This window comes from Bicyclus anynana, chromosome 14, assembly GCF_947172395.1.
Source record: "Bicyclus anynana chromosome 14, ilBicAnyn1.1, whole genome shotgun sequence".
Taxonomy (NCBI): domain Eukaryota; kingdom Metazoa; phylum Arthropoda; class Insecta; order Lepidoptera; family Nymphalidae; genus Bicyclus; species Bicyclus anynana.
The window spans coordinates 5193093-5212669 of record NC_069096.1 but is presented as its reverse complement, the minus strand read 5'-3'; the positions used below and the strand labels follow the sequence as shown (position 1 = coordinate 5212669).

The window sequence follows — 19577 nt, the reverse complement described above, 5'->3', positions numbered from 1 at the left end:
CGTAAATGCTACGTTTCGTCCGTGTTTCCACTGCATATCATCATTATCAACCCATATTCGGCTCACTGCTGAGCTCGAGTCTCCTCTCAGAATGAGAAGGGTTAGGCCAATAGTTCACCACGCTGGCCCAATGCGGATTGGCAGACTTCACACACGCAGAGAACTAAGAAAATTCTCTCGTATGCAGGTTTTACGATGTTTTCCTATGTATGGAAATATAACTTCATACAAAATACAAACGTAAGTGTACGTCACGGGTGATCGGACGAAACGGTGACGAGGCAATGGACGCAATGGACGGGACAATTATCATTGAAGACGATGGTCCCGTCCCGTAAATGCTACGTTTCGTCCGTGTTTCCACTGCGTATGCTCTGTTGCAAATTTCAAATGGTTCCATGTAATTGGCTACAAAAATTCAGGCTTCCTTAAAAGAGACAAATCAAGGAGATTTATTTATTTTATCATGATCGTAGAAAAAGTATTGAATGCCACTGCACGTAATTTGTGATTGTAGCACTCATGCTGTGTATTGTGCAATTTGTCTTCGCCTCATTGAAATTGAATTGAAACAACACTCGTGCTATAGGCGCCATTACCTACATGACAGTGGCATAAATAACTATTGTATTAAGATCCCGTCCGTTCCATCACCGCCGCATCTATGTACAGTACCTACTAACAGCGTATGCAGCGACCTTTAGATTTCACGAGCTTCTTATACGCTTATAAATAAATGTAGACATTCGGTTTAATCTTTTTATCTTTGTTTACGTCTACAATTTATAAACAAAACAATTGGTATTGATATAATTTATCAATGAAACGTAAATAATTAATTACAATTGTAAACAACCATTAAAGGTCGTTAATGCATTGTTTGGGAATTTTACGTAAATGGGCCTCCATTTGGCTTCTAATTTCACAGAAGCTCTACAAATGTAAATAGGGTTGCCCTGTATCCGGTTTTCGCTAGAACAGTTCCATTTTTCCTATGGTTTCCAGGTTTTGCAACCTTAAAGTTTTAGTACTCTAATAAATTAACTTCTAGTTAATTGCTAAAGTGAAATAATAAAACTTAAAAAATGACTGTACGACGTACGTACCAAATATTTAAGTTTGTCAGCCCTGACTATTAGCTATTCTAAATAAATTTGATTAAACCATATACATACTGACTTTAGATTTTATGAAAAATACCCTCATTTTGGATATATAGGAGATGATTTAGCCCCACTACTCCCTAGCCTTTCGCCCTCATAAAAAAAGACTCGAAGTCACTGGGCGGGTGATGGAGCGAGCTATGCTTGGAATATCTCTGTGTAATCAAATCAGAAATAAGGAGATCCGCAGAGGAACCAAAGTCTCTGCCACTTCAGCTTCTGAAGTGGCAATGAGCACAAAGTTCGAAGAGCCGATGAACGTTAGGGTCCCAAGGTGTTGGAATGGCGAATCCGCACCGGAAAGCGCAGTGTTGGTTAACCCCTTATTAGGTGGACTGAGGACGTCAAGCGGTTTGCAGTCCATGCAAGAGGCCTTTGTCCAGCAGTGGACGTTAATGGTGATGATGAGGACTCCCTAGCCAGGTCTCCAGTTTCGTGTAGCTAACATTTAGAATAGTATAGAACAGGGATATGATACGTTCTCGACATGCCTAAAATACCCAGTCAAAAATGTCTACTAGCGAACTTGTCTGCGAATGCCTATTCACTTTTGCCTTGAAAGATAAGTAAAAACTGTACTTTCAAAGTTATCGCGATACAAAGTTAGACCACATCGTCACTTAATAACAAGTGATCGCACTCGCAGTGAGGTGTTAACTTGTCAAAGAATACGAAATCAACAGCCACTTTACGTAACAGCTATGTTGCGTATCGATTATCTTTCTACAATTGCTAACGCTTATTATAGTTATTAATTAATTCAATTAATAATTAATATTAATTAATTAAAATAAATGTAAATCCTACTAATACTATAAAGGCGAAAGTTTGTGTGTAAGTGTGAAAGTGTGTAAGTTTGTCCCTCTTTTACGCTTCGGCTACAGAAGCGATTTGGCTGAAATTTGGAATGGAAATATATTTTACACAGGATTAACACATAGGCACACACTTTTCGTCCCGGAAAAATCCACGGTTCCCGCGGGATTTGTGAAAAACTGAATTCTACGCGGACGAAGTCGCGGGCGTCCGCTAGTAATATAATATTCAATTGACCACGTGACCTATCAATAACGAATGTCATTCCCATACCTGAATGGTTAAGGGTTCTACAAAGGGTAAAACAGGAACCACTTAGACTCCGCTATTCGTACGTCCATCCGTCTGTAACCAGGCTGTATATCATGAGTCGTAGACAGTTCCTATTTTCAAAGTATTTATGTTGCCACTATAAAAAGAAAACTAAAAAACAGACGAACATAAAATTAAAATTCAAGGGGTTCTACAACACATGTGATTTTTAAAATTAAAAAATATACCTATCGAAACGATATTGATTGTACGTGTAACATGGCTAGAGCGAAACAGTTTACAAGGCGAGGCGCGAGTGCACGGTGTAGCTTTACATCAATTAAAAGGATGTTAAACCTGTTTCAATTTGGCACAGCTCACAGCGCTAATATGACACTACACGTGACAACGTTACCAAAGCATGTGGCACGGTAGAATACGGGTAAGTCCTTGATGGCTAGACATTTCTTGTTTTTTTTTTTAAAAAATTAACCCTGGCTGAGTTTGTTATGGGCTCTTCTCAGACCAAGGAACCCTCGTAACTTTAATTTTAAGTTTTCGACCAATTGGAGGCTGTCAAATCGTGTATAAATAATATCACGATTTGACAGCCTCCGTGGCGCAGTGGTCTGTGCGGTCGATTTACAAGACGGTGGCCCTGGGTTCGTTCCACCGCAGGGCCGATTGAGGTTTTCTTAATTGGTCCAGGTCTGGATGGTAATAGGCTTCGGCCGTGAATAGTTACCACCCTACCGACAAAGACGTACCGCCAAGCGATTAAGCGTTCCGGTACGATGTCGTGTAGAAACCGAAAGGAGTGTGGGTTAGTAAACAATAAAAAAAAGACCATTATCTAATAATACTATTACTTGACATTTCGAAAGTGAATGTAAACTAAGCCTAATTGAAATTAATGAATTTTTAATTTGGATTGAACCACCCTAGAAGTAGGTATAGCCTTGCAAACAAAAGAAGACTTTTAAATCAGTCCACGAATGACGGAAATATCGCTTAACAGGACATACAAAAATAATAACATACATACAGCCGAACATAGAACCTCCTCCTTTTTGGAAGTCGGTTAAAAAATTTAAAGTTATCTACCATAGGTAAGTACCTACCTACCTACTATGTAAAAATACCTCAATAACTTCTCGATACACGTCTAATTAGGAGAGGTGCATCAGTGAGAAAAGCCGCAAATACGGGTAAAAATAATTGTTTTGAAAGCTTCTGACTGCGTAATCGGTTAGTTACAAAATTGTTCCTATTTGATAGTTCTAAAAAAAGCGATCGCAGTCAGAGGCGTACGCTAGTGATTTTAAAAGACCCATTCAACGAAAGCCCACTTGACATAGTTATGACTTCTACACCACGTATGGCGCTCTATGGGTAGACAGACTTTAGTAAGTATGGGTCTTCTATTTTCAGAAAATATTTTGGTTGATGTTTGACCCTTCTAGCTATTAGTGATGTGTAAAGTGAGTAAAAAAGTTTATATTAAAAAGTACGTTAATGTATTTCAGTAAAACGCGAAAAATAACATTGTACGTACTCGTATGACATATGTCATTTAAGTCGGTGCTAAGTCAAATAGGCACTTTAAGTTTAATTTAGATTTTTCGACACCGCTTTCAAACCGATCAGTGTTAGATAGCCCATTTATCGAGGAAGGCTGTAGGATATATATTATCCCCGTATTCCTACGGGAACGGGAACCACGCGAGTGAAACCGCGCGGCGTCAGCTAGTAATAAATATAATATATTTTAATTATAAATATTTTTCATTACAGCTTGGAAATAGCGGAGTCTTTTGTCACAGGAGTTCACAACTGTTAAAAGAAAACTCTAGCCTTTAATTATTTTTAACCGTTTGATGTTACCGAAATAAACTGTTTTTATTTATTTTAATAACCTTTTACTTTTGCCATGGCATAAAATCTTAACTCCTAAGTTATCATACTCACAAGTATGAATGGACGTGCAGATAAATGATATCCGTTATCGATATAATCAGATGCAATCGTGTATGTATTCCAACAATAGAACATGAGATCTAAGCAATGCGTGTCTACAGTACACGACATACATATCTTAATTTTGTAATTAGATTCCTCTAACATAATTATATGTTAGCGTTCGCTAGTAATGTTATAGTATAATAGGGATTAAATGTAGATTTGTGCAGCTCAGTAGGCCTAACACGCGAACAAACGACGTACATCGTGAAGAGAAATAGACATATGCCAACTAGACGGCCTCCGTGGCGCAGTGGTAAGCGCGGTGGATTTACAAGACGGAGGTTCTGGGTTCAATCCACGGCTGGGCCGATTGAGGTTTTCTTAATTGGTCCAGGCCTGGCTGGTAACCGAAACCGAAAAAAGGTGTTGATTTTCATCTTTGATTGCATCATCACTTACCATGGTGATATTGCAGTCAAGGGCTAACTTGTAAAGAATAAAAAAAAACTAAGAGCAGTGCAACCGGAAATATCGCTATCCCTTCCGTTGCCTTGGGACGAAATGGAACTGGGACTACTCCGCCGTCATTGGTTGACATTTTGTCTATTTCTCTGCACGAGATATTACGTCGTTTGTCGCATACTAGAGAAGTGAAAAATACATTTTACAGCCTCAATAGCTCAACGGTAAGAGCCGAGAGTGGTGGTTCGATCGCCGCACCGTTGGTCTACTGTGGTATCCACTCCTAGCACAGTCTTTTCCGACTAGTTGGGGGGAGAGATATGGGAAATATTCTTTTATAAAAAAAAAAGATTACATAAAATCTATAAATAAGCGGTTTTTTCTTAAAGTGCGATCAAGTATGCAATGCGCACGATGCTTACATAGTAAATATGAGTAGGTACATCATATCGAGCCGCGAGGATAAACTTAATGCGCAGTGCTAATTAAATCACAGTGGTTGCGATTATTTTTACAGTAACACAGAACTCCTGTACGCGTGACCTCATTGTGAATGCCCGTGATAACCGCGCAGTTATCTGGTGCGTTCTATTGATAACTGACCGATACCCGCGAATTGTCCGCTTTGATTTACCTATGCACCATCTTTGCCTGCTTGGCCCAGGTCTTCTCCTTATAGATCAGTAGACATCGTTCGTTATCAACCAATATTCGGCTCACTGCTGAGCTTGAGTCTCCTTTCAGAATGAGAGGGGTTAGGCCAATAGTCCACCACGCTGGCCCAATGCGGATAGACAGACTTCACACACGCAGAGAATTAAGAAAATCTATACTTATATTATAAAGCTGAAGAGTTGTTTGCTTGAACGCGCTAATCTCATAAACTACTGGTCCGATTTGAAAAATTATTTCAGTGGTAGATAGCGCATTTATCGAGGAAAGCTATAGGCTATGTTTTATCTCCGTATTCTTACGGGAACGGGAACCACGCGTGTGAAACCGTGGGCGTACGCTAGTTCTCTATAAAGACCAAAAGAAGGTTAGGAGCATAGATCCGCCACAGTTCCAATGCGGGTTTGCGAGCGTATCTTTCTTAAAATTGGGTAAAACTTCTTGAATATCTATTCAGAAACCTCGACGAGGTGATATTTAGTTAGAATGAGTTTCATCAAAGTTTTTTTTTATTTTAATTACCTGTTAAATACCTTAAATTCCTGTATATGGCACTATTGGATAACTTAAACTGATACAAGCCTACCTTGAACTCAATTCAACAGAGAGAACAATTGATCAATACTCTTGACTCAATGCTAACTTGTTGTTTCAGTAACCCTAAATGAGTAACGAAAGTGGTCCATAAACGTTCGTGATTAAGAGATCATTAATTATATTGTTCACCGAGAGATCCGACAGCGAGATATACTCTTAAGCATTTGATTTTTCACCCCTGAACGTACAAACGACTGTATATTATAAGTTTGACCCATCTGTGTGTGTGTGTATCTGTGCATCATACTCAGAACAATTATAGAAGGACCTGTATCACGCTCATAGTCACGAGCATAATTGTCTGTCATTTTCTGAGGAAAACGAGCTTCGATTTGGTATATATCTTATACTAAACTAAAAGTTTTTGCTCGTTTTTTACACCATTCAACTTCACAAAAACATGTTTATGGAGCTCTTTAATCGACGAATACAATTACAACTATTTAACATCGATTCTATAGAGACAGTTTTTATAATCGCATTAGATCATTGATCATATACTTTGACAGAAAAGTAACGTCTAGCGAGGCAGGTCCAATACAATAATTGGTCTGAGGTGCATCATAACTCATGAACAGATTTTGTTTTTTTTACCCCCAATGCAAAACCGACGGGGTGTTATAAGTTTAACGTGTCTGTTTGTGGCATCGTAGCACGCAAATGATACAAATCGCAGCATGTTTTGTTTTTTTTTTGTTTGAAAGGAGAATTAGTCGGAAGTGTTCTTTGCTTTGTTTGATTAAAATCGATCGATGATGCCGCCATCGCAAACTGGCGAATTACATATTTTTTCACAACTCCCTCGATGTGGGTATAAACAATAAAATGAGTTTTATTTAAATTTTTTTTATATTTTTTTTTGTATGTACCTACCTATCATTAGGATTTTAAAAGCGATTTCTACTATTGTGTATTCTGTGATATTTGCTCAACTGTAAGAGCTAATTCAATAAGTTCCAAGCTTTTCGTTTTTTGAACATTGCAACACGAAAAAAATACAATTTTTGAAATACTTTCTGTCTGTTCGCGTTAAACTTTGGATCCATTGGATTATAATGCACCTTTTACTAAGTTTGAAGCAACATAATTATATGTAGCCTTTGCTTCATCAAGATAGGAAAAACGAAAAATGGTTTTGAGGAAGAAACAGAATTTCGCACGGTTGTCAGCTATTTCCAAATAGACTTGTTAATTTTACGCCAACCACACGCGGTCAAGTTAACTGACAAGTCTGCAGCGCGCTTAGGGATGTGAAAGTAAAAAAATCTGCAAAATGTGCGCACATCCCTAAGCGCGCTAAACGTTATTTACATGATCGTGTGTGACTGGCGTTAGAGATAATTTATAAGATCTAAGTTATTATTATTTCTATAAAGCCACCTACACACAAAACAACCCAGTCGGGTAGTTATTGCCCCAGAAGCATAGTTTTCAAAACTCGAAACACTTTTCTATTAGGCAGTACGCCAAAAAAGCTAACACATAGAGCCGTGCTAAAGTTTTCTTTTATAATCTATCATATACTGCACTTATACCATATTGTCATATTCATATTTACATGTATGTAAATGATCAGCCTGTTTTAACGACCCCCTATAGGTATAATGTGATGGGGAGCAGCGACAATAATTGTAGCAACATTTTGTAGTAGAGGAAACATCTCAAGAAGGTCCCAGGACTTGTGACCTTGGGTGTAGGTTTAAGGGATATCTTTAGAATGCATTAACACTTACTTCCTCAGCCCGACATGTTCTCCATGCTCACACTAAGCAATTTATGATTAATAATTACACAACAAAACCTTATCGCACAAAATCACCAACGCGACTAGCAGCGTGACGGCGTTCACGCTGCCCAACGAAAAACTGAACTCAAATAATCAAATAGCCTTTTGTTTTTACAATCACTGTCCTAATAACTTTATGTACAAATACCTTCTTTTTATAATAATTTTAAATAATTAGTGTAAATGCCACCCGCAATCGAGGAACTCGTAACATTGGGCCAGAGTTCCCTACTTATAGAGCTTAGACTCACTCACACGCTGCTCCAATGCGGCTTGATGGGCTTAAGGTGATTATATTTGATTTTGTAACGATCAATAACGATTGTATCAAATGTTAACGATAACGATCGGCACAGGGGCGTAATACTAACAACTTCATCTAAGATTTTTTGGAAGAGAAGATCTATATATATTTTCATAGCCCGACCCAGAAATCGAACACTGTACCTCGTGATTCAAAGCCACATAACCCAAACACCGGACCACGAGGTAGAAAGAGACAAAACGTAGCCTATGTCACTCTCCATCCTTTCAACTATCTCCACTTGAAAATCACGTCAATTCGTCACTCCGTTTTGCCGTGAAAGACGGACAAACAAAGAGACAGACACACACACTTTCACATTTATAATATTACTAGCGGACGCCCGCGACTTCGTCCGCCCTTAAACCTCATTAATGCGGCCCTCTCGCAATATCCGTTCTTAGTGGACGTCTACTACCTATGATCTACCTTCAAATTTCAACTTTGTACCTCAAGCGCTTTTCGAGATATCATGATGAATGACTTTTCGCATTTATTTATTAAAATAGTATAGTATAATATGGATTATGTACACCCTCTAAACATATACTTTCCTACCTGATCATGGGTACAAATGAAAATGAAAATGTTAACTATAACCTTAACATTCCTTAATCTTTATATTGCCATATGTTACGGTAGTTAAAGATTGCATGTTTACAAGAGTTGGTGATTAAAATCACTCGTAGGCGTTAAAAGCGAGAGTCGACATCACACAATACAACCACGTAACACTACCATCTTTCATAATAGTACTTATGGAACGGTCATTTGAATTCTACGCCATATTGGCCTTACAAGGTGAACGAGAATTTACGACTCTTCTGCATAGTTGACTTCATTTCAAATTGGTTTATCAATATCTACAATTCTACACATAAATAAAATTGAAGTTTTAAGTTATGGTTATAGGTTATATAGGTTAGTTATAGGTAGTATAGGATAATTAAGTGCCGTGATAGCCCAGTGGATATGACCTCTGCCTCCGATTCCGGTGGGTGTGATCCGGTCCGGGGCAACTTTTCAGTTGTATGCATTTTAAGAAATTAAATATCACGTGTCTCAAACGGCGAAGGAAAAACATCATGAGGAAACTTGCATACCAGATAATTTTCTTAATTCTCTGCGTGTATGAAGTCTGCCAATCCGCATTGGGCCAACGTGGTGGACTATTGGCCTAACCCCTCTAATTCTGAGAGGAGACTCGAGATCAGCAGTGAGCCGAATATGGGTTGATAATGATGATTATGATAGGTAATTACTATAAGAAACTAAGGGGTGTTGATGAACAAAACAAAAACATTACATAACGAAAAGTTGGTTTCAATGTTTCAAAACAGGTGGGAGCGAAATCTTCGTTTTATACAACGAGCGCTGCCTGTCATTTTATAGGAGTGGACAACTCCATACAAAGATAGATTACCGTAACGCCTCAGTCACGTTTGTTAACTCGGTCACGTTTTCAACTTGAAAACTTTACACTAGGGCTGACTAGGGTAATTTGTGTTAACAGATAATAATCTATCTATACATATAACAATACTGTGACAGATTCAATTCTGTACATTGAAAAGTTTATTAACGTTTAAAACTTTTCTGTGAATTTGCCATTGACCTCTTATAATATAAAAATTTTAATAAAAAAAATTCAACCGACTTCCAACTCAAAAATTAACCTAAACTAAAAAGCAAAAAATAACATCTTACCTATGTGCTACCTTCTGATCAGTTTGTTTTAATTTAAGCCGTTTAAATTACAAAATTTCTGTGGTTCTTTCAGAAACGGCTTTAATTAAAACATGACACTGGATTGGCACCGCCTTCAAACTGATCAGAAGGTAGCACATAGGTAAGATGTTATTTTTTGCTTTTTAGTTTAGGTTAATTTTTGAGTTGGAAGTCGGTTGAATTTTTTTCATTAAAATTTTTATTTTTTAGTTTTTAGTGTTAGCACACCTAGGTGGAAAGTTCTCATCAATACAAATAAATAAAGCCCAAACAAAAGGTACCTGCTGTAAATCGTTGACGAGTTCCATCGTCTGTGTTTCGGCTCCATCATCAGACCTACTCCAGACCTTCATAATGTTGTAGTGGTTTAAAATACCTTATGGAAACATTAACAAACGCACTAGCTGTCCCTACGATTTCTGAAACTTCCCCTCGATTTCTCCAAGATGCCATCATCAGATCCTGACATGAAAAAAATGGGACCACCCTGGAATCAAACCCTTCAAAACAAAAAAAGAATTTTCAAAATCGGTCCACAAATGACGGAATTATCGCTGGACATACATAAAAAAAAAAAAAAAACATACATACAGCCGAACGTAGAACCTCCTCCTTTTTGGAAGTCGGTTAAAAAGGACGGACAATCATGTAGGAAATTTCACTTAAAAACTGGCCAATTTTGCTTTGACAGTTTTAGAATTATTGGTAAAGAAAATTTTGCTTAACGGCCTTTAAATATAATCCAATATTCAATAAAATCCCAAATTCAGAGCAAATTCAACCTTAAGGATTGAGTTTAAGGTTGTATTTGCAAATGTGACTATTTGAATTGAGAGCCAAGAAGTTGTGTTTGGCACTCATTGAGTGGGGATGATTTTTGGTCGCTGATTGTGCATCCACTTTGTAATAGGAGATCGATGGACTTTGCTAAAAATTGTTCATTTTTAGTGCGTAGTAGTATAGTGACCGTAAACGCCACAGTATGGGCAATTTTGTTAAATTATTTCAGTTATTTTGACTTTAACACAAAATTACAGAACCGTTATACGTGAAAATTAAATGGGACCAATCTGGAAGTTTACTATTTCTAACAAACAAGGAATTCTTAAAATTGGTTAATAAATTACTAAGTTATGAGGTAACAAATACGAGTCAAATTGAGAACCTTTATTTTGAAGCCAGTTAAAAATACAACTTACCACCAAACAAAAGTGTCATTTCTCGTAGTAAAGGGTAGGTAGTGTCGGGACAGTACTCTGCATTCGAATATTGTGTTCGTTGAGAACTTTCTCTTTTTTAAAGCCGGTTAAAAATACAACTTACCACCAAATAAAAGTGTCCTTTCTCGTAGTAAAGGGTAGCATGGTGTCGGGACAGAACTCTGCATTCGAATATTGTGTTCGTGGGTGAAGCGGTCGCCCGGTAGACATTGCGCCCGATCTGTGAAGACAATTGCTTGGATTACTACATGAATCATACATATTTATTAATGGGACTCCAAAAGGGATGTGGATACTTAATTCATTTTCGCTTTAAAAGGACTGTTGATGACAAAGTAAATTCTTTATAGATGAATATCTTAGCATTTCATGGATTCACCTTACCGCTTCATGTGACAGAGAAAATCTTTCACAGATCACACAAATGTATACTAGTGTTATAAAGCTGAAGAGTTTGTATGTTTGGTTGGTTGAACGCGCTAATCTCAGGAACTACTGGTCCGATTTTAAAAATTCTTTCAGTGTTAGATAGCCCATTTATCGAGGAAGGCTATATTTTATCCCCGCATTCCTACAGGAACGGGATCCACGCGGGTGAAACCACGCGGCATCTACTAGGTACACAGATACATCACTATCTAGAGCTCATAAGTAAGCATAGCCGTGTTATAAATATCTATTAAGATAACTAATGAATATACTAAAGTATTTTTTTTTTATGCTTTACAAGTTAGCCCTTGACTACAATCTTACCTGATGGTGTGATGATGATGTAATCTTAGATGGAAGCGGGCTAACTTGTTAAGAGTAGGACGAAAATCCACCCCTTTCGGTTTCTACACGACATCGTATCGGAACGCTAAATCGCTTGGCGGTACGTTTTTGCTAGTAGGGTGGAAACTAGCCACAGCCGAAGCCTCCCACTAGCCAGACCTAGACCAATTAAGAAAATCTCAATCGGCCCAGCCGGGGATCGAACCCAGGACCTCCCCTTGTAAATCCACCGCGCATTACATTGCGCCACGGAGACCGTCAGAAAGTGGTAGGCAGACTGACGACATCAAGCGAGTCACAGGAATTCGCTGGACGCAGGCGGCTCAGGATCGTGATGTTTGGAAGTCCCTACAAAAGGCCTATGTCCTGCAGTGGACGTCCATCATTGATATGATTGACATGACAGTGGCATAAATAACTATTCCAGTAGTGGTAATCGAACCCACTGCACTTGATGCAGAAAGCAGGATCAAGACTCACTGAGCAACTCGGTAATACTTAACTTCCCCGAAAAAAGTCACATCAGCCAATAGCTACATATTCCAACAACACACCTATTGCAGAATATCAAACAATATTCAAAACAGTGTTCAAAATAATGCAACTTCCTGTATGTTACCATTACAGAATGCGATTTGATAAGATCAACTTCCGTTATCGAGAGTGTAACAGATGCACACTACAGCTAGAAATAGACAATTTAATCTCATTAAATTTAATTGCCAATGCACAATTGTACCGTGTCTCAAGTACTGGGGTCGTGAACTATAGATTGTTTTACATCTCGTCATATCACATTGTGTTGTAGCGTTATTCATACTATACTGAGACTGCGAGAGTCGGATATACTTAATTTTAAAAGGCTGAATGTTTGTGCACCTTCAACTTTTCAGTTATGTGCGAAACGGCGAAGGTGGCACAAGATCGAACAGTTCCTGAGCGCACTCCCCGAAATATATCTTGTAGAACACCGATAGGCAGGCAACCTTTCGGCGATGCTCTAAGCTTTGAAGCTTACAGTCAGTTAAAGCCTCATTGCCAATGAGTCTTCTAGCGCGTTTATCCACTGAATCTAAAGCAGCAAGCTGGTATTTGGCGGATATCGGTGAATGTCACGTGTCTCAAACGGTGAAGGAAAATCTTCGTGAGGAAACCTGCATACCAGAGAATTTTCTTAATTTTCTACATGTGTTAAGTCTGCCATTCCGCATTGGGCCACTAACTAACGCCGTTAACGGCCTAACCTCTCTCATATAGGTTGTTAATAAAGAGCCATTGAAATTACTCTTTTTTGGTGTAACTTCAAGCGATTTGTCACTCAGTATGCCGTGTAGTATGACCTGCTATGCCGCTACGATTTTTAGATACAATGCGTGCTTTATAATGACAGCTGATGGCTTCTGGTGTTTTCTGTATTCTGAGATTTTTACTTAACAGGAATGAAATTTTGAGTAGAAGGTTTTGGGGGTGGACAGGTGAAACAAGAGTTCTGGAGATTTTCAACTTATTAAAGTTCGACATATAGAGGTTCAGGTTTGTAGATTGGTTTTCGTATAATGTACTCATGCAATATTACAATTGAGACAAGAATGTCTTCAATGTAAATACAACATTACATATTTTAAACCTCAGTGACTAGTGTCAGCAATTATGTGAACCTGATAGCAATAACAAGTAACTTAGTGATAAATACACAGGATGCAACTGGTCTCAAACAAGATGCAAAATTGCACTTGTTTTTATAATGACTCAGGGTCATGTCATGATGAATATACAATAACAGTTATGAAAGTCCAGACTCAATAGATATAGTATGGAAATAAAAATGTTGATTACCCATTGTGTATGTGAAGTTTTTTTTTTAATTGGGAATAGGGTAGATATGATTTAATCATTGTTATATTTCTTTATCAAACCGATTTTTCAGTCTATATCATCATCATCATTATCAACCCATATTCGGCTCACTGCAGAGCTCGAGTCTCCTCTCAGAATGAGAGGGGTTAGGCCAATAGTCCACCACACTGGCCCAATGCGGATTGGCAGACTTGACACACGCAGAGAATTAAGAAAACTCTCTGGTGTGCAGGTTTCCTCACGATGTTTTCCTTCACCATTCAGTGTTTATTTAACGATTTTTTGGTTTTTTTTTACCTCACGTCCACTGCGAAGTTTGGGTGAACACAGAAACATAACCTGATGGGGCCCAAAAGACCCGTTAAGATCTACCGATCGGCGTTGTGATTGGTTGCAAGCCTTAGCCACCAGTTGTTAGTTGGGGTGGGTGGTGCATCTCTTAAAATAAGTTTTCAAGAGGTGTTGTAATATAAAAAAACATGACATAGCTAATTATGTAGTTTTTAAGTTTTGACAAAAGTACATATTCATTTTCATAGGGTACATGAATTGCATGAAACTGTAAAAAAGATTTCTTAATTTTATTTGGTATCAAAATTCAAGTGTTAGAGATTGCAGATAGATATAAGATTAGTTTAACTTTTCTGTAGTACAGACTGATAAAATCTTATCACAAAGAAACACAAGATTGAACACAAAGAAAAAAGTTCTACATCTGGATTATTAACAGTTTTGAATATTTCTAAAGTACTGTTTTTAGATATGCCAATGGAATTTTTTTTTTATTGAGGGTTTTCAAACCATATCACAGCAAAAAATATCAAATAACATAGATATTTAATATATTATTATGTAGTATGTAGTATGTAGTATATTATATAATATAAGTTAACAATAGTTTAAGAAAATTATGCTACTTGAAATATTTTATTTTGAAAAATTAATCAGTATTGAAAAAATACCTGAAAAAATAAATTATAAAGCCTATGTTGAGAAGCCAGTAATTTGTATGTAAAACATAAAGTGAAACCCATGAATCAAATTGTCATGAACATAATAACTAAAATTGGTTTACACAATTATAGTTTCACTTTAAAATCTTATGGACATGCATACATACATGTTTTTGTACTCAGAGTTAAATGAAAACCAGTTACACAAATTAGCACTTTAGACTATGGTAAATAAAAATCACTGTTATTTACAAGGCCAGACTGGTATACAAATATATATACTTATTTACAAAGGAAGTCCTTAATTTACACAATATTACAAATCCATAGTATTATTATTAAATGTAGAAGTCAGTCTGTATGTCTTACATCATTTCACAGCGTAACAGATTTGGATAAAAAAAAAACATAGAAATAAATTGGACCTTTGAGGACATAGGCTATGTTTAATCCTAGAAAAGTCCATAATTCTTCCAGTGTTTGTAAAAAACAGTTCATTAGAAGTGGCATGCAGAAAGTTTGTACCTAAAGTATTGCATCTATGAAGTGCAGGCCACTGTCCACCATTAATTTAAGTATACCTAATACAACCAAATAATTTATTTTGTAAACTTTAACTATACAATAATAATAAGACTACCTATTTGGCGAAGCATTTCTTCTCTTATGATTCAGGAGGAATATAGAGCATCTTAACAATTACTATTAATTGAAAGGTTAGATATAGTCAATCTATTCATAGAAGCCTATTTGTATAAGGTAAACTTAATACACATATTGTGCATTTTGTGTTGTGTTCTTCGTGGTGTAAAATAAAATATATTATCATTTCATTAAGTTAATGTGACTCAGTTCTAAATATAAGTATAATTTTATAGGTTTTATTACTTAATCAAAACCTTTAAACTAAACAGCAAACTTGTATTTTACTGTGTAAGTATACTTTTATGCTGTGATCAGATTTAAAGCTGGTAAATTGACATTGACAAAGCAATTATAACAGTAATGTTACACTTTACAATAAAAAAAACTTATATTTTATTTTATTTACATCTAAACTCAATAAGATTTTTATTGAGGATTGATGATCTATTTGCTTGTAAAGTTTCCAATAAAATTCATGGATTTGGTGACTATGAGAAACAAATATTGCCACCTACCCACTGGTTGTATAATAATAATATGGTTAATAGAGGGTTATTTACCTTGACAGGTTGTTCCAATGAAACGCGTCTTTCGTCAAATGGCAAAGAGTTGGAGTGAGGAATGAAGATCGCCCTGGGCACCGCCGCGTCCTGGTTATTGGGCGGTTCTGGAGCAGGTGTCCAGTTATAATCCATATTTTTCACTGTGCTGTTCATATGTGGATTAACTCTCTTGCTCTTTGCTATCACCATTGCACACCTCGCTCCTGGGAGTAACCATTCGTGCCTCGTTTATAAGATGACGAACTCCACATCGAAGGAAACTACCATAACACTGTCTCTAGGGTGAAAGGGGCTCTCTATTTCCTGTCATCTTCGGTACAAATTGGACACGATACACAAAAGGTTACCAATTGTTCCGCACGTACATGCGATTAAACGTTCCTCATGAAAACACTTGGAAAATAGAAAATGAAACTTGATTCCTTTTCGCCTACTGGTTCAGAAATTAGGAGTAGAAAACCCGTCGAAATCTGGTCGTAGTGCAACGACTGCAAACCCTATACTATTAATAGATTACGTGTAAAACTAAAAAACAATTATTTACAGCCAAAGTAAATTAAACCAATATTTTTAAGGGCGTTGATCGAAATTATCGTTCGAGGAACTTACGAAATGGGCGCACGAACCGGACATTTGTTTTGTTGAGTTGGGTATCTACTATCTATAACGTTCATTTGTTTTTTGTAGGGTTTTCTCTAAATTTTTTATATTTATACGTAGGTTACGTGTAATATAAACTCATTTACTGGTGAAATTGTATACGTGCTGTTCAAGTAATTAAATAATAATTTTTGAAATAAATTAAATATTAACCGGTTATCCGATTATATCGGTTTTTTTAATCTTTATTCTAGAAGAACAAAGATTCTGTAGAAAATAAATATTATCTACATTACAGATAAGACAAAACTTCGAAAATGATACATAAATATATACGCCTCCGAGATAATTAAATAGATTATTGTAAATAAAACAAGTAACTATATTATTTTTATAATTCCATTTAATTTAAAAAGCAGAATCAATTGTTTTTCAATACAATTTAAAAACAATCTCGTGTCTATGGCTGCCAAAAAAAAACAAATCATTTTCTCTCACTTCCTCATTGCAACTGCTATATATCTTCATCTCATTTTCTTGTATTGCCATAAAATTCGTAATAAATGCCGTATGTTGCAAGCAATGAGTAATAGATGGCGCTGGTAAACTTCAGTTTGCCGTTCGGAGGAGGAGAAAAAGAAAAATCGAAACTCGCCATAGTGAATTGAATTGAGTGAATTTGAGCCTTTGTAACGAAACGGTTTTCTGCCTCGGGTCTTGTGTGTATAGTGTTTATCGAGTGTGTGCCAATTTTAAAACGAAAGTGCAAATTATAGTGCTTTTACGTTTTGTAAGTATAAATTGGATAACGCTAATCTTGGTTTAGTGCAATACCCTGCGATTGAACCGTATCTCGATCATTTCAACCTTACCGTACAATATGGCCGTTTCGCTATTTGCCAAATTTTAAACAAATCTCAAGATTACAATCTATGGAACCAGCACATAATGTTTCGAATTGCTCTCTTAATATCGAAGAGTCTTCTGCAAATTCTTCTATTCGTTGATGTGGCATTTTGACAGTATGGATTTTGACGTTTTCATCTGAGTCATTTCCATGCGATGTTCTTTCAGTTGATTTTGTTTTCGCGCAAAATAAATAAACCATTTTTAAATACACACATACTAGCTCCACTAAGTGTGTATATGGTGAAAAACTGTACCGCAACATCATTGCCATTTACCTGAAGAAAACCTAAAACTTACTTCTAGCCTAGAATTGGCGATCAATATGTACCAGACCAATTAAATAACCCTTATGATTTACTAATTGTGAATAATTAAGTGAAAATTTCGTTATCTCTTAATTGTGTAATCAACGATTAGTGAAACAGCTTCATTATTTTCATACAAATACAATGTAAACAAAATTTAAACATTTCCTTCTAAGTATTCTATTATGTATTTGGTTATAGCAGAGCAATCTCTGGAATCACTATATTGAAAATTTTGAATTTTTTACATGTAAAATAATTTTCTTAGTTTACAAGCACTTTTTGTAACATCACGTTATGTTGTTATGGTGACAAGTAGAGTTGAACACTTAAAATTAAAGTTATAAGGATTCTAAATGTGTCTTGATCCAAGATTATACTAAAGCCATACTTGATGTGCACTGTTTACCAACAAACAAATTAGAAATGAAGATGGAAAAAGCATGTCACTTGAGAACTTTTTTTTTTAAAATCACATTATATTGGTTTATTTATAATATGTAATTAAAAAGTAGTCTATGTGTTAATCCAGAGTAAAATCTCTTTCCATTACAAACCGCTTCAGTAGCCGCATACACACTTACACACAAACTTTTGCCTTTATATTATTAGTGTGATTAGTGTGATATCTAATTTTTCTAAACTTAGTAATGAAATTAATTTTCATTATTTACCCTCATTTTTAATTTGTTTGTTGGTAAACAGTGCACATCGAATATGGCTTAAGCATATACTGTTTTACTCAGAGCATATCAAATAGGGCCATTACTTTTTGATATGATGTCAATATGGTATCAAAAGTAGGAGCACACTTTCATATGATATCTTTAGAGAGTAACTGTAATAATCACAATCTATTACATATTTATTAAAAAACGAGTAGATGTTCCTCAGTTTCACCCAAGTAGTTCCTGTTCCTGTGTGAATATGGAATATGGGGATAAAATGTAGCCTATGACACTCACTAATAATGTGATAAAAAAACTTCCAAAATTTGTTCAGAGCTCCGAACATTACCTTTCACAAACTATTAAAAATAAAAATATCTGGGTCTGACCAGGAATATTCTGGGTAACTTCAAGACAATAGTGAATAGGCAACTTCTAGGCAAACTTATTAACTTTAGTTGCTTCTTGACTTAATACATGTAGGCCTAGTACATTACTACATATCTCAAGAACAAACAAAGACTAATATTGAACAATAGCAGCACAATTGAAAATATTGTTCTAACTCTGTTACATTGAGATGAAAGAGTAGAAAATTTTGAACTCTGCCTCTATCAGTTTACAATATGTATTTGCCTCTTCACCATCAATCTCCTATTAAAAAGTGGATGCACAATCAGCGACCAAAAAATATCCCCACTCAATGAGTGCCAAACACAACTTTTTGGCGCCCAATTCAAGTAGTTGCATTTGCGAACTCAACCTTAAACTTAATCCTTATTTGCTCTGAATTTGGGATTTAATTGAATATTGGACTATATCTAAATGCCTTTAGGTACAACTTTCTTTACCAATAATTATAAAACTGTCAAAGCAACATTGGCCAAGTTTTTAAGTGAAATTTTCTACATGATTGTGCGACCTTTACTATAAGAGGCCAATGCTCTTCACAAGTATAATGTTATTATTGGAATTATAGGCTAAGCAGCTTTCATTGATGAGCCTATATTGTTGTGCTTCTATCTTCTATAAATTTGTATCCAGCAGGTTTTAAAAACATTCAGTGATTTTACAGTTATCACGTCCTTAGGCAATGATATATATTGTTGACACATTTTTGTTTTGTCAAGGAGGAAAATATCTCTCCGGACTTCTGCCAGCTAGTTGGCAGGGCATGTCTGACTTGCAAGGTCTGAAAATACCTCCCCTGTACTTTGTGATCACCGCAGAACTGCTTGGCATTTCTTTGCGCTGCCCTGAAAAGTGATTGTAGCTAAGTGATAGCCTATAATAAATAAAAAATAAAAAAGTTTGTGTAAAGTTATAACTTAGTTGGAACTT

General features: G+C 36.2%; 2 protein-coding genes across 3 annotated transcripts in view; one reads left to right on the top strand and one right to left on the bottom strand.

Moving 5' to 3' along the window:
- LOC112054129 (sarcolemmal membrane-associated protein) overlaps positions 1–16578 on the bottom strand; it is a 40463-nt gene extending 23885 nt beyond the window's left edge. Inside the window, exons 1-2 of one of the 2 annotated variants that reach the window (XM_052885237.1) lie at positions 15752–16578; positions 11066–11182 (exon numbers count right to left, since the gene is read on the bottom strand). In XM_052885237.1, the coding sequence (XP_052741197.1) occupies positions 11066–11182; positions 15752–15943 (309 nt within the window). In that variant the 5' untranslated portion in view covers positions 15944–16578. The remainder of the gene's footprint in view (positions 1–11065; positions 11183–15751) is intronic. The other variant, XM_052885238.1, reaches the window with a different exon arrangement.
- A 384-nt stretch (positions 16579–16962) lies between these two features.
- Positions 16963–19577, top strand: part of LOC112054126 (lissencephaly-1 homolog) — a 55419-nt gene continuing 52804 nt past the window's right edge. Inside the window, exon 1 of the mRNA XM_052885533.1 lies at positions 16963–17144. The gene's annotated coding sequence lies outside the window, so the exon portion shown is untranslated. The remainder of the gene's footprint in view (positions 17145–19577) is intronic.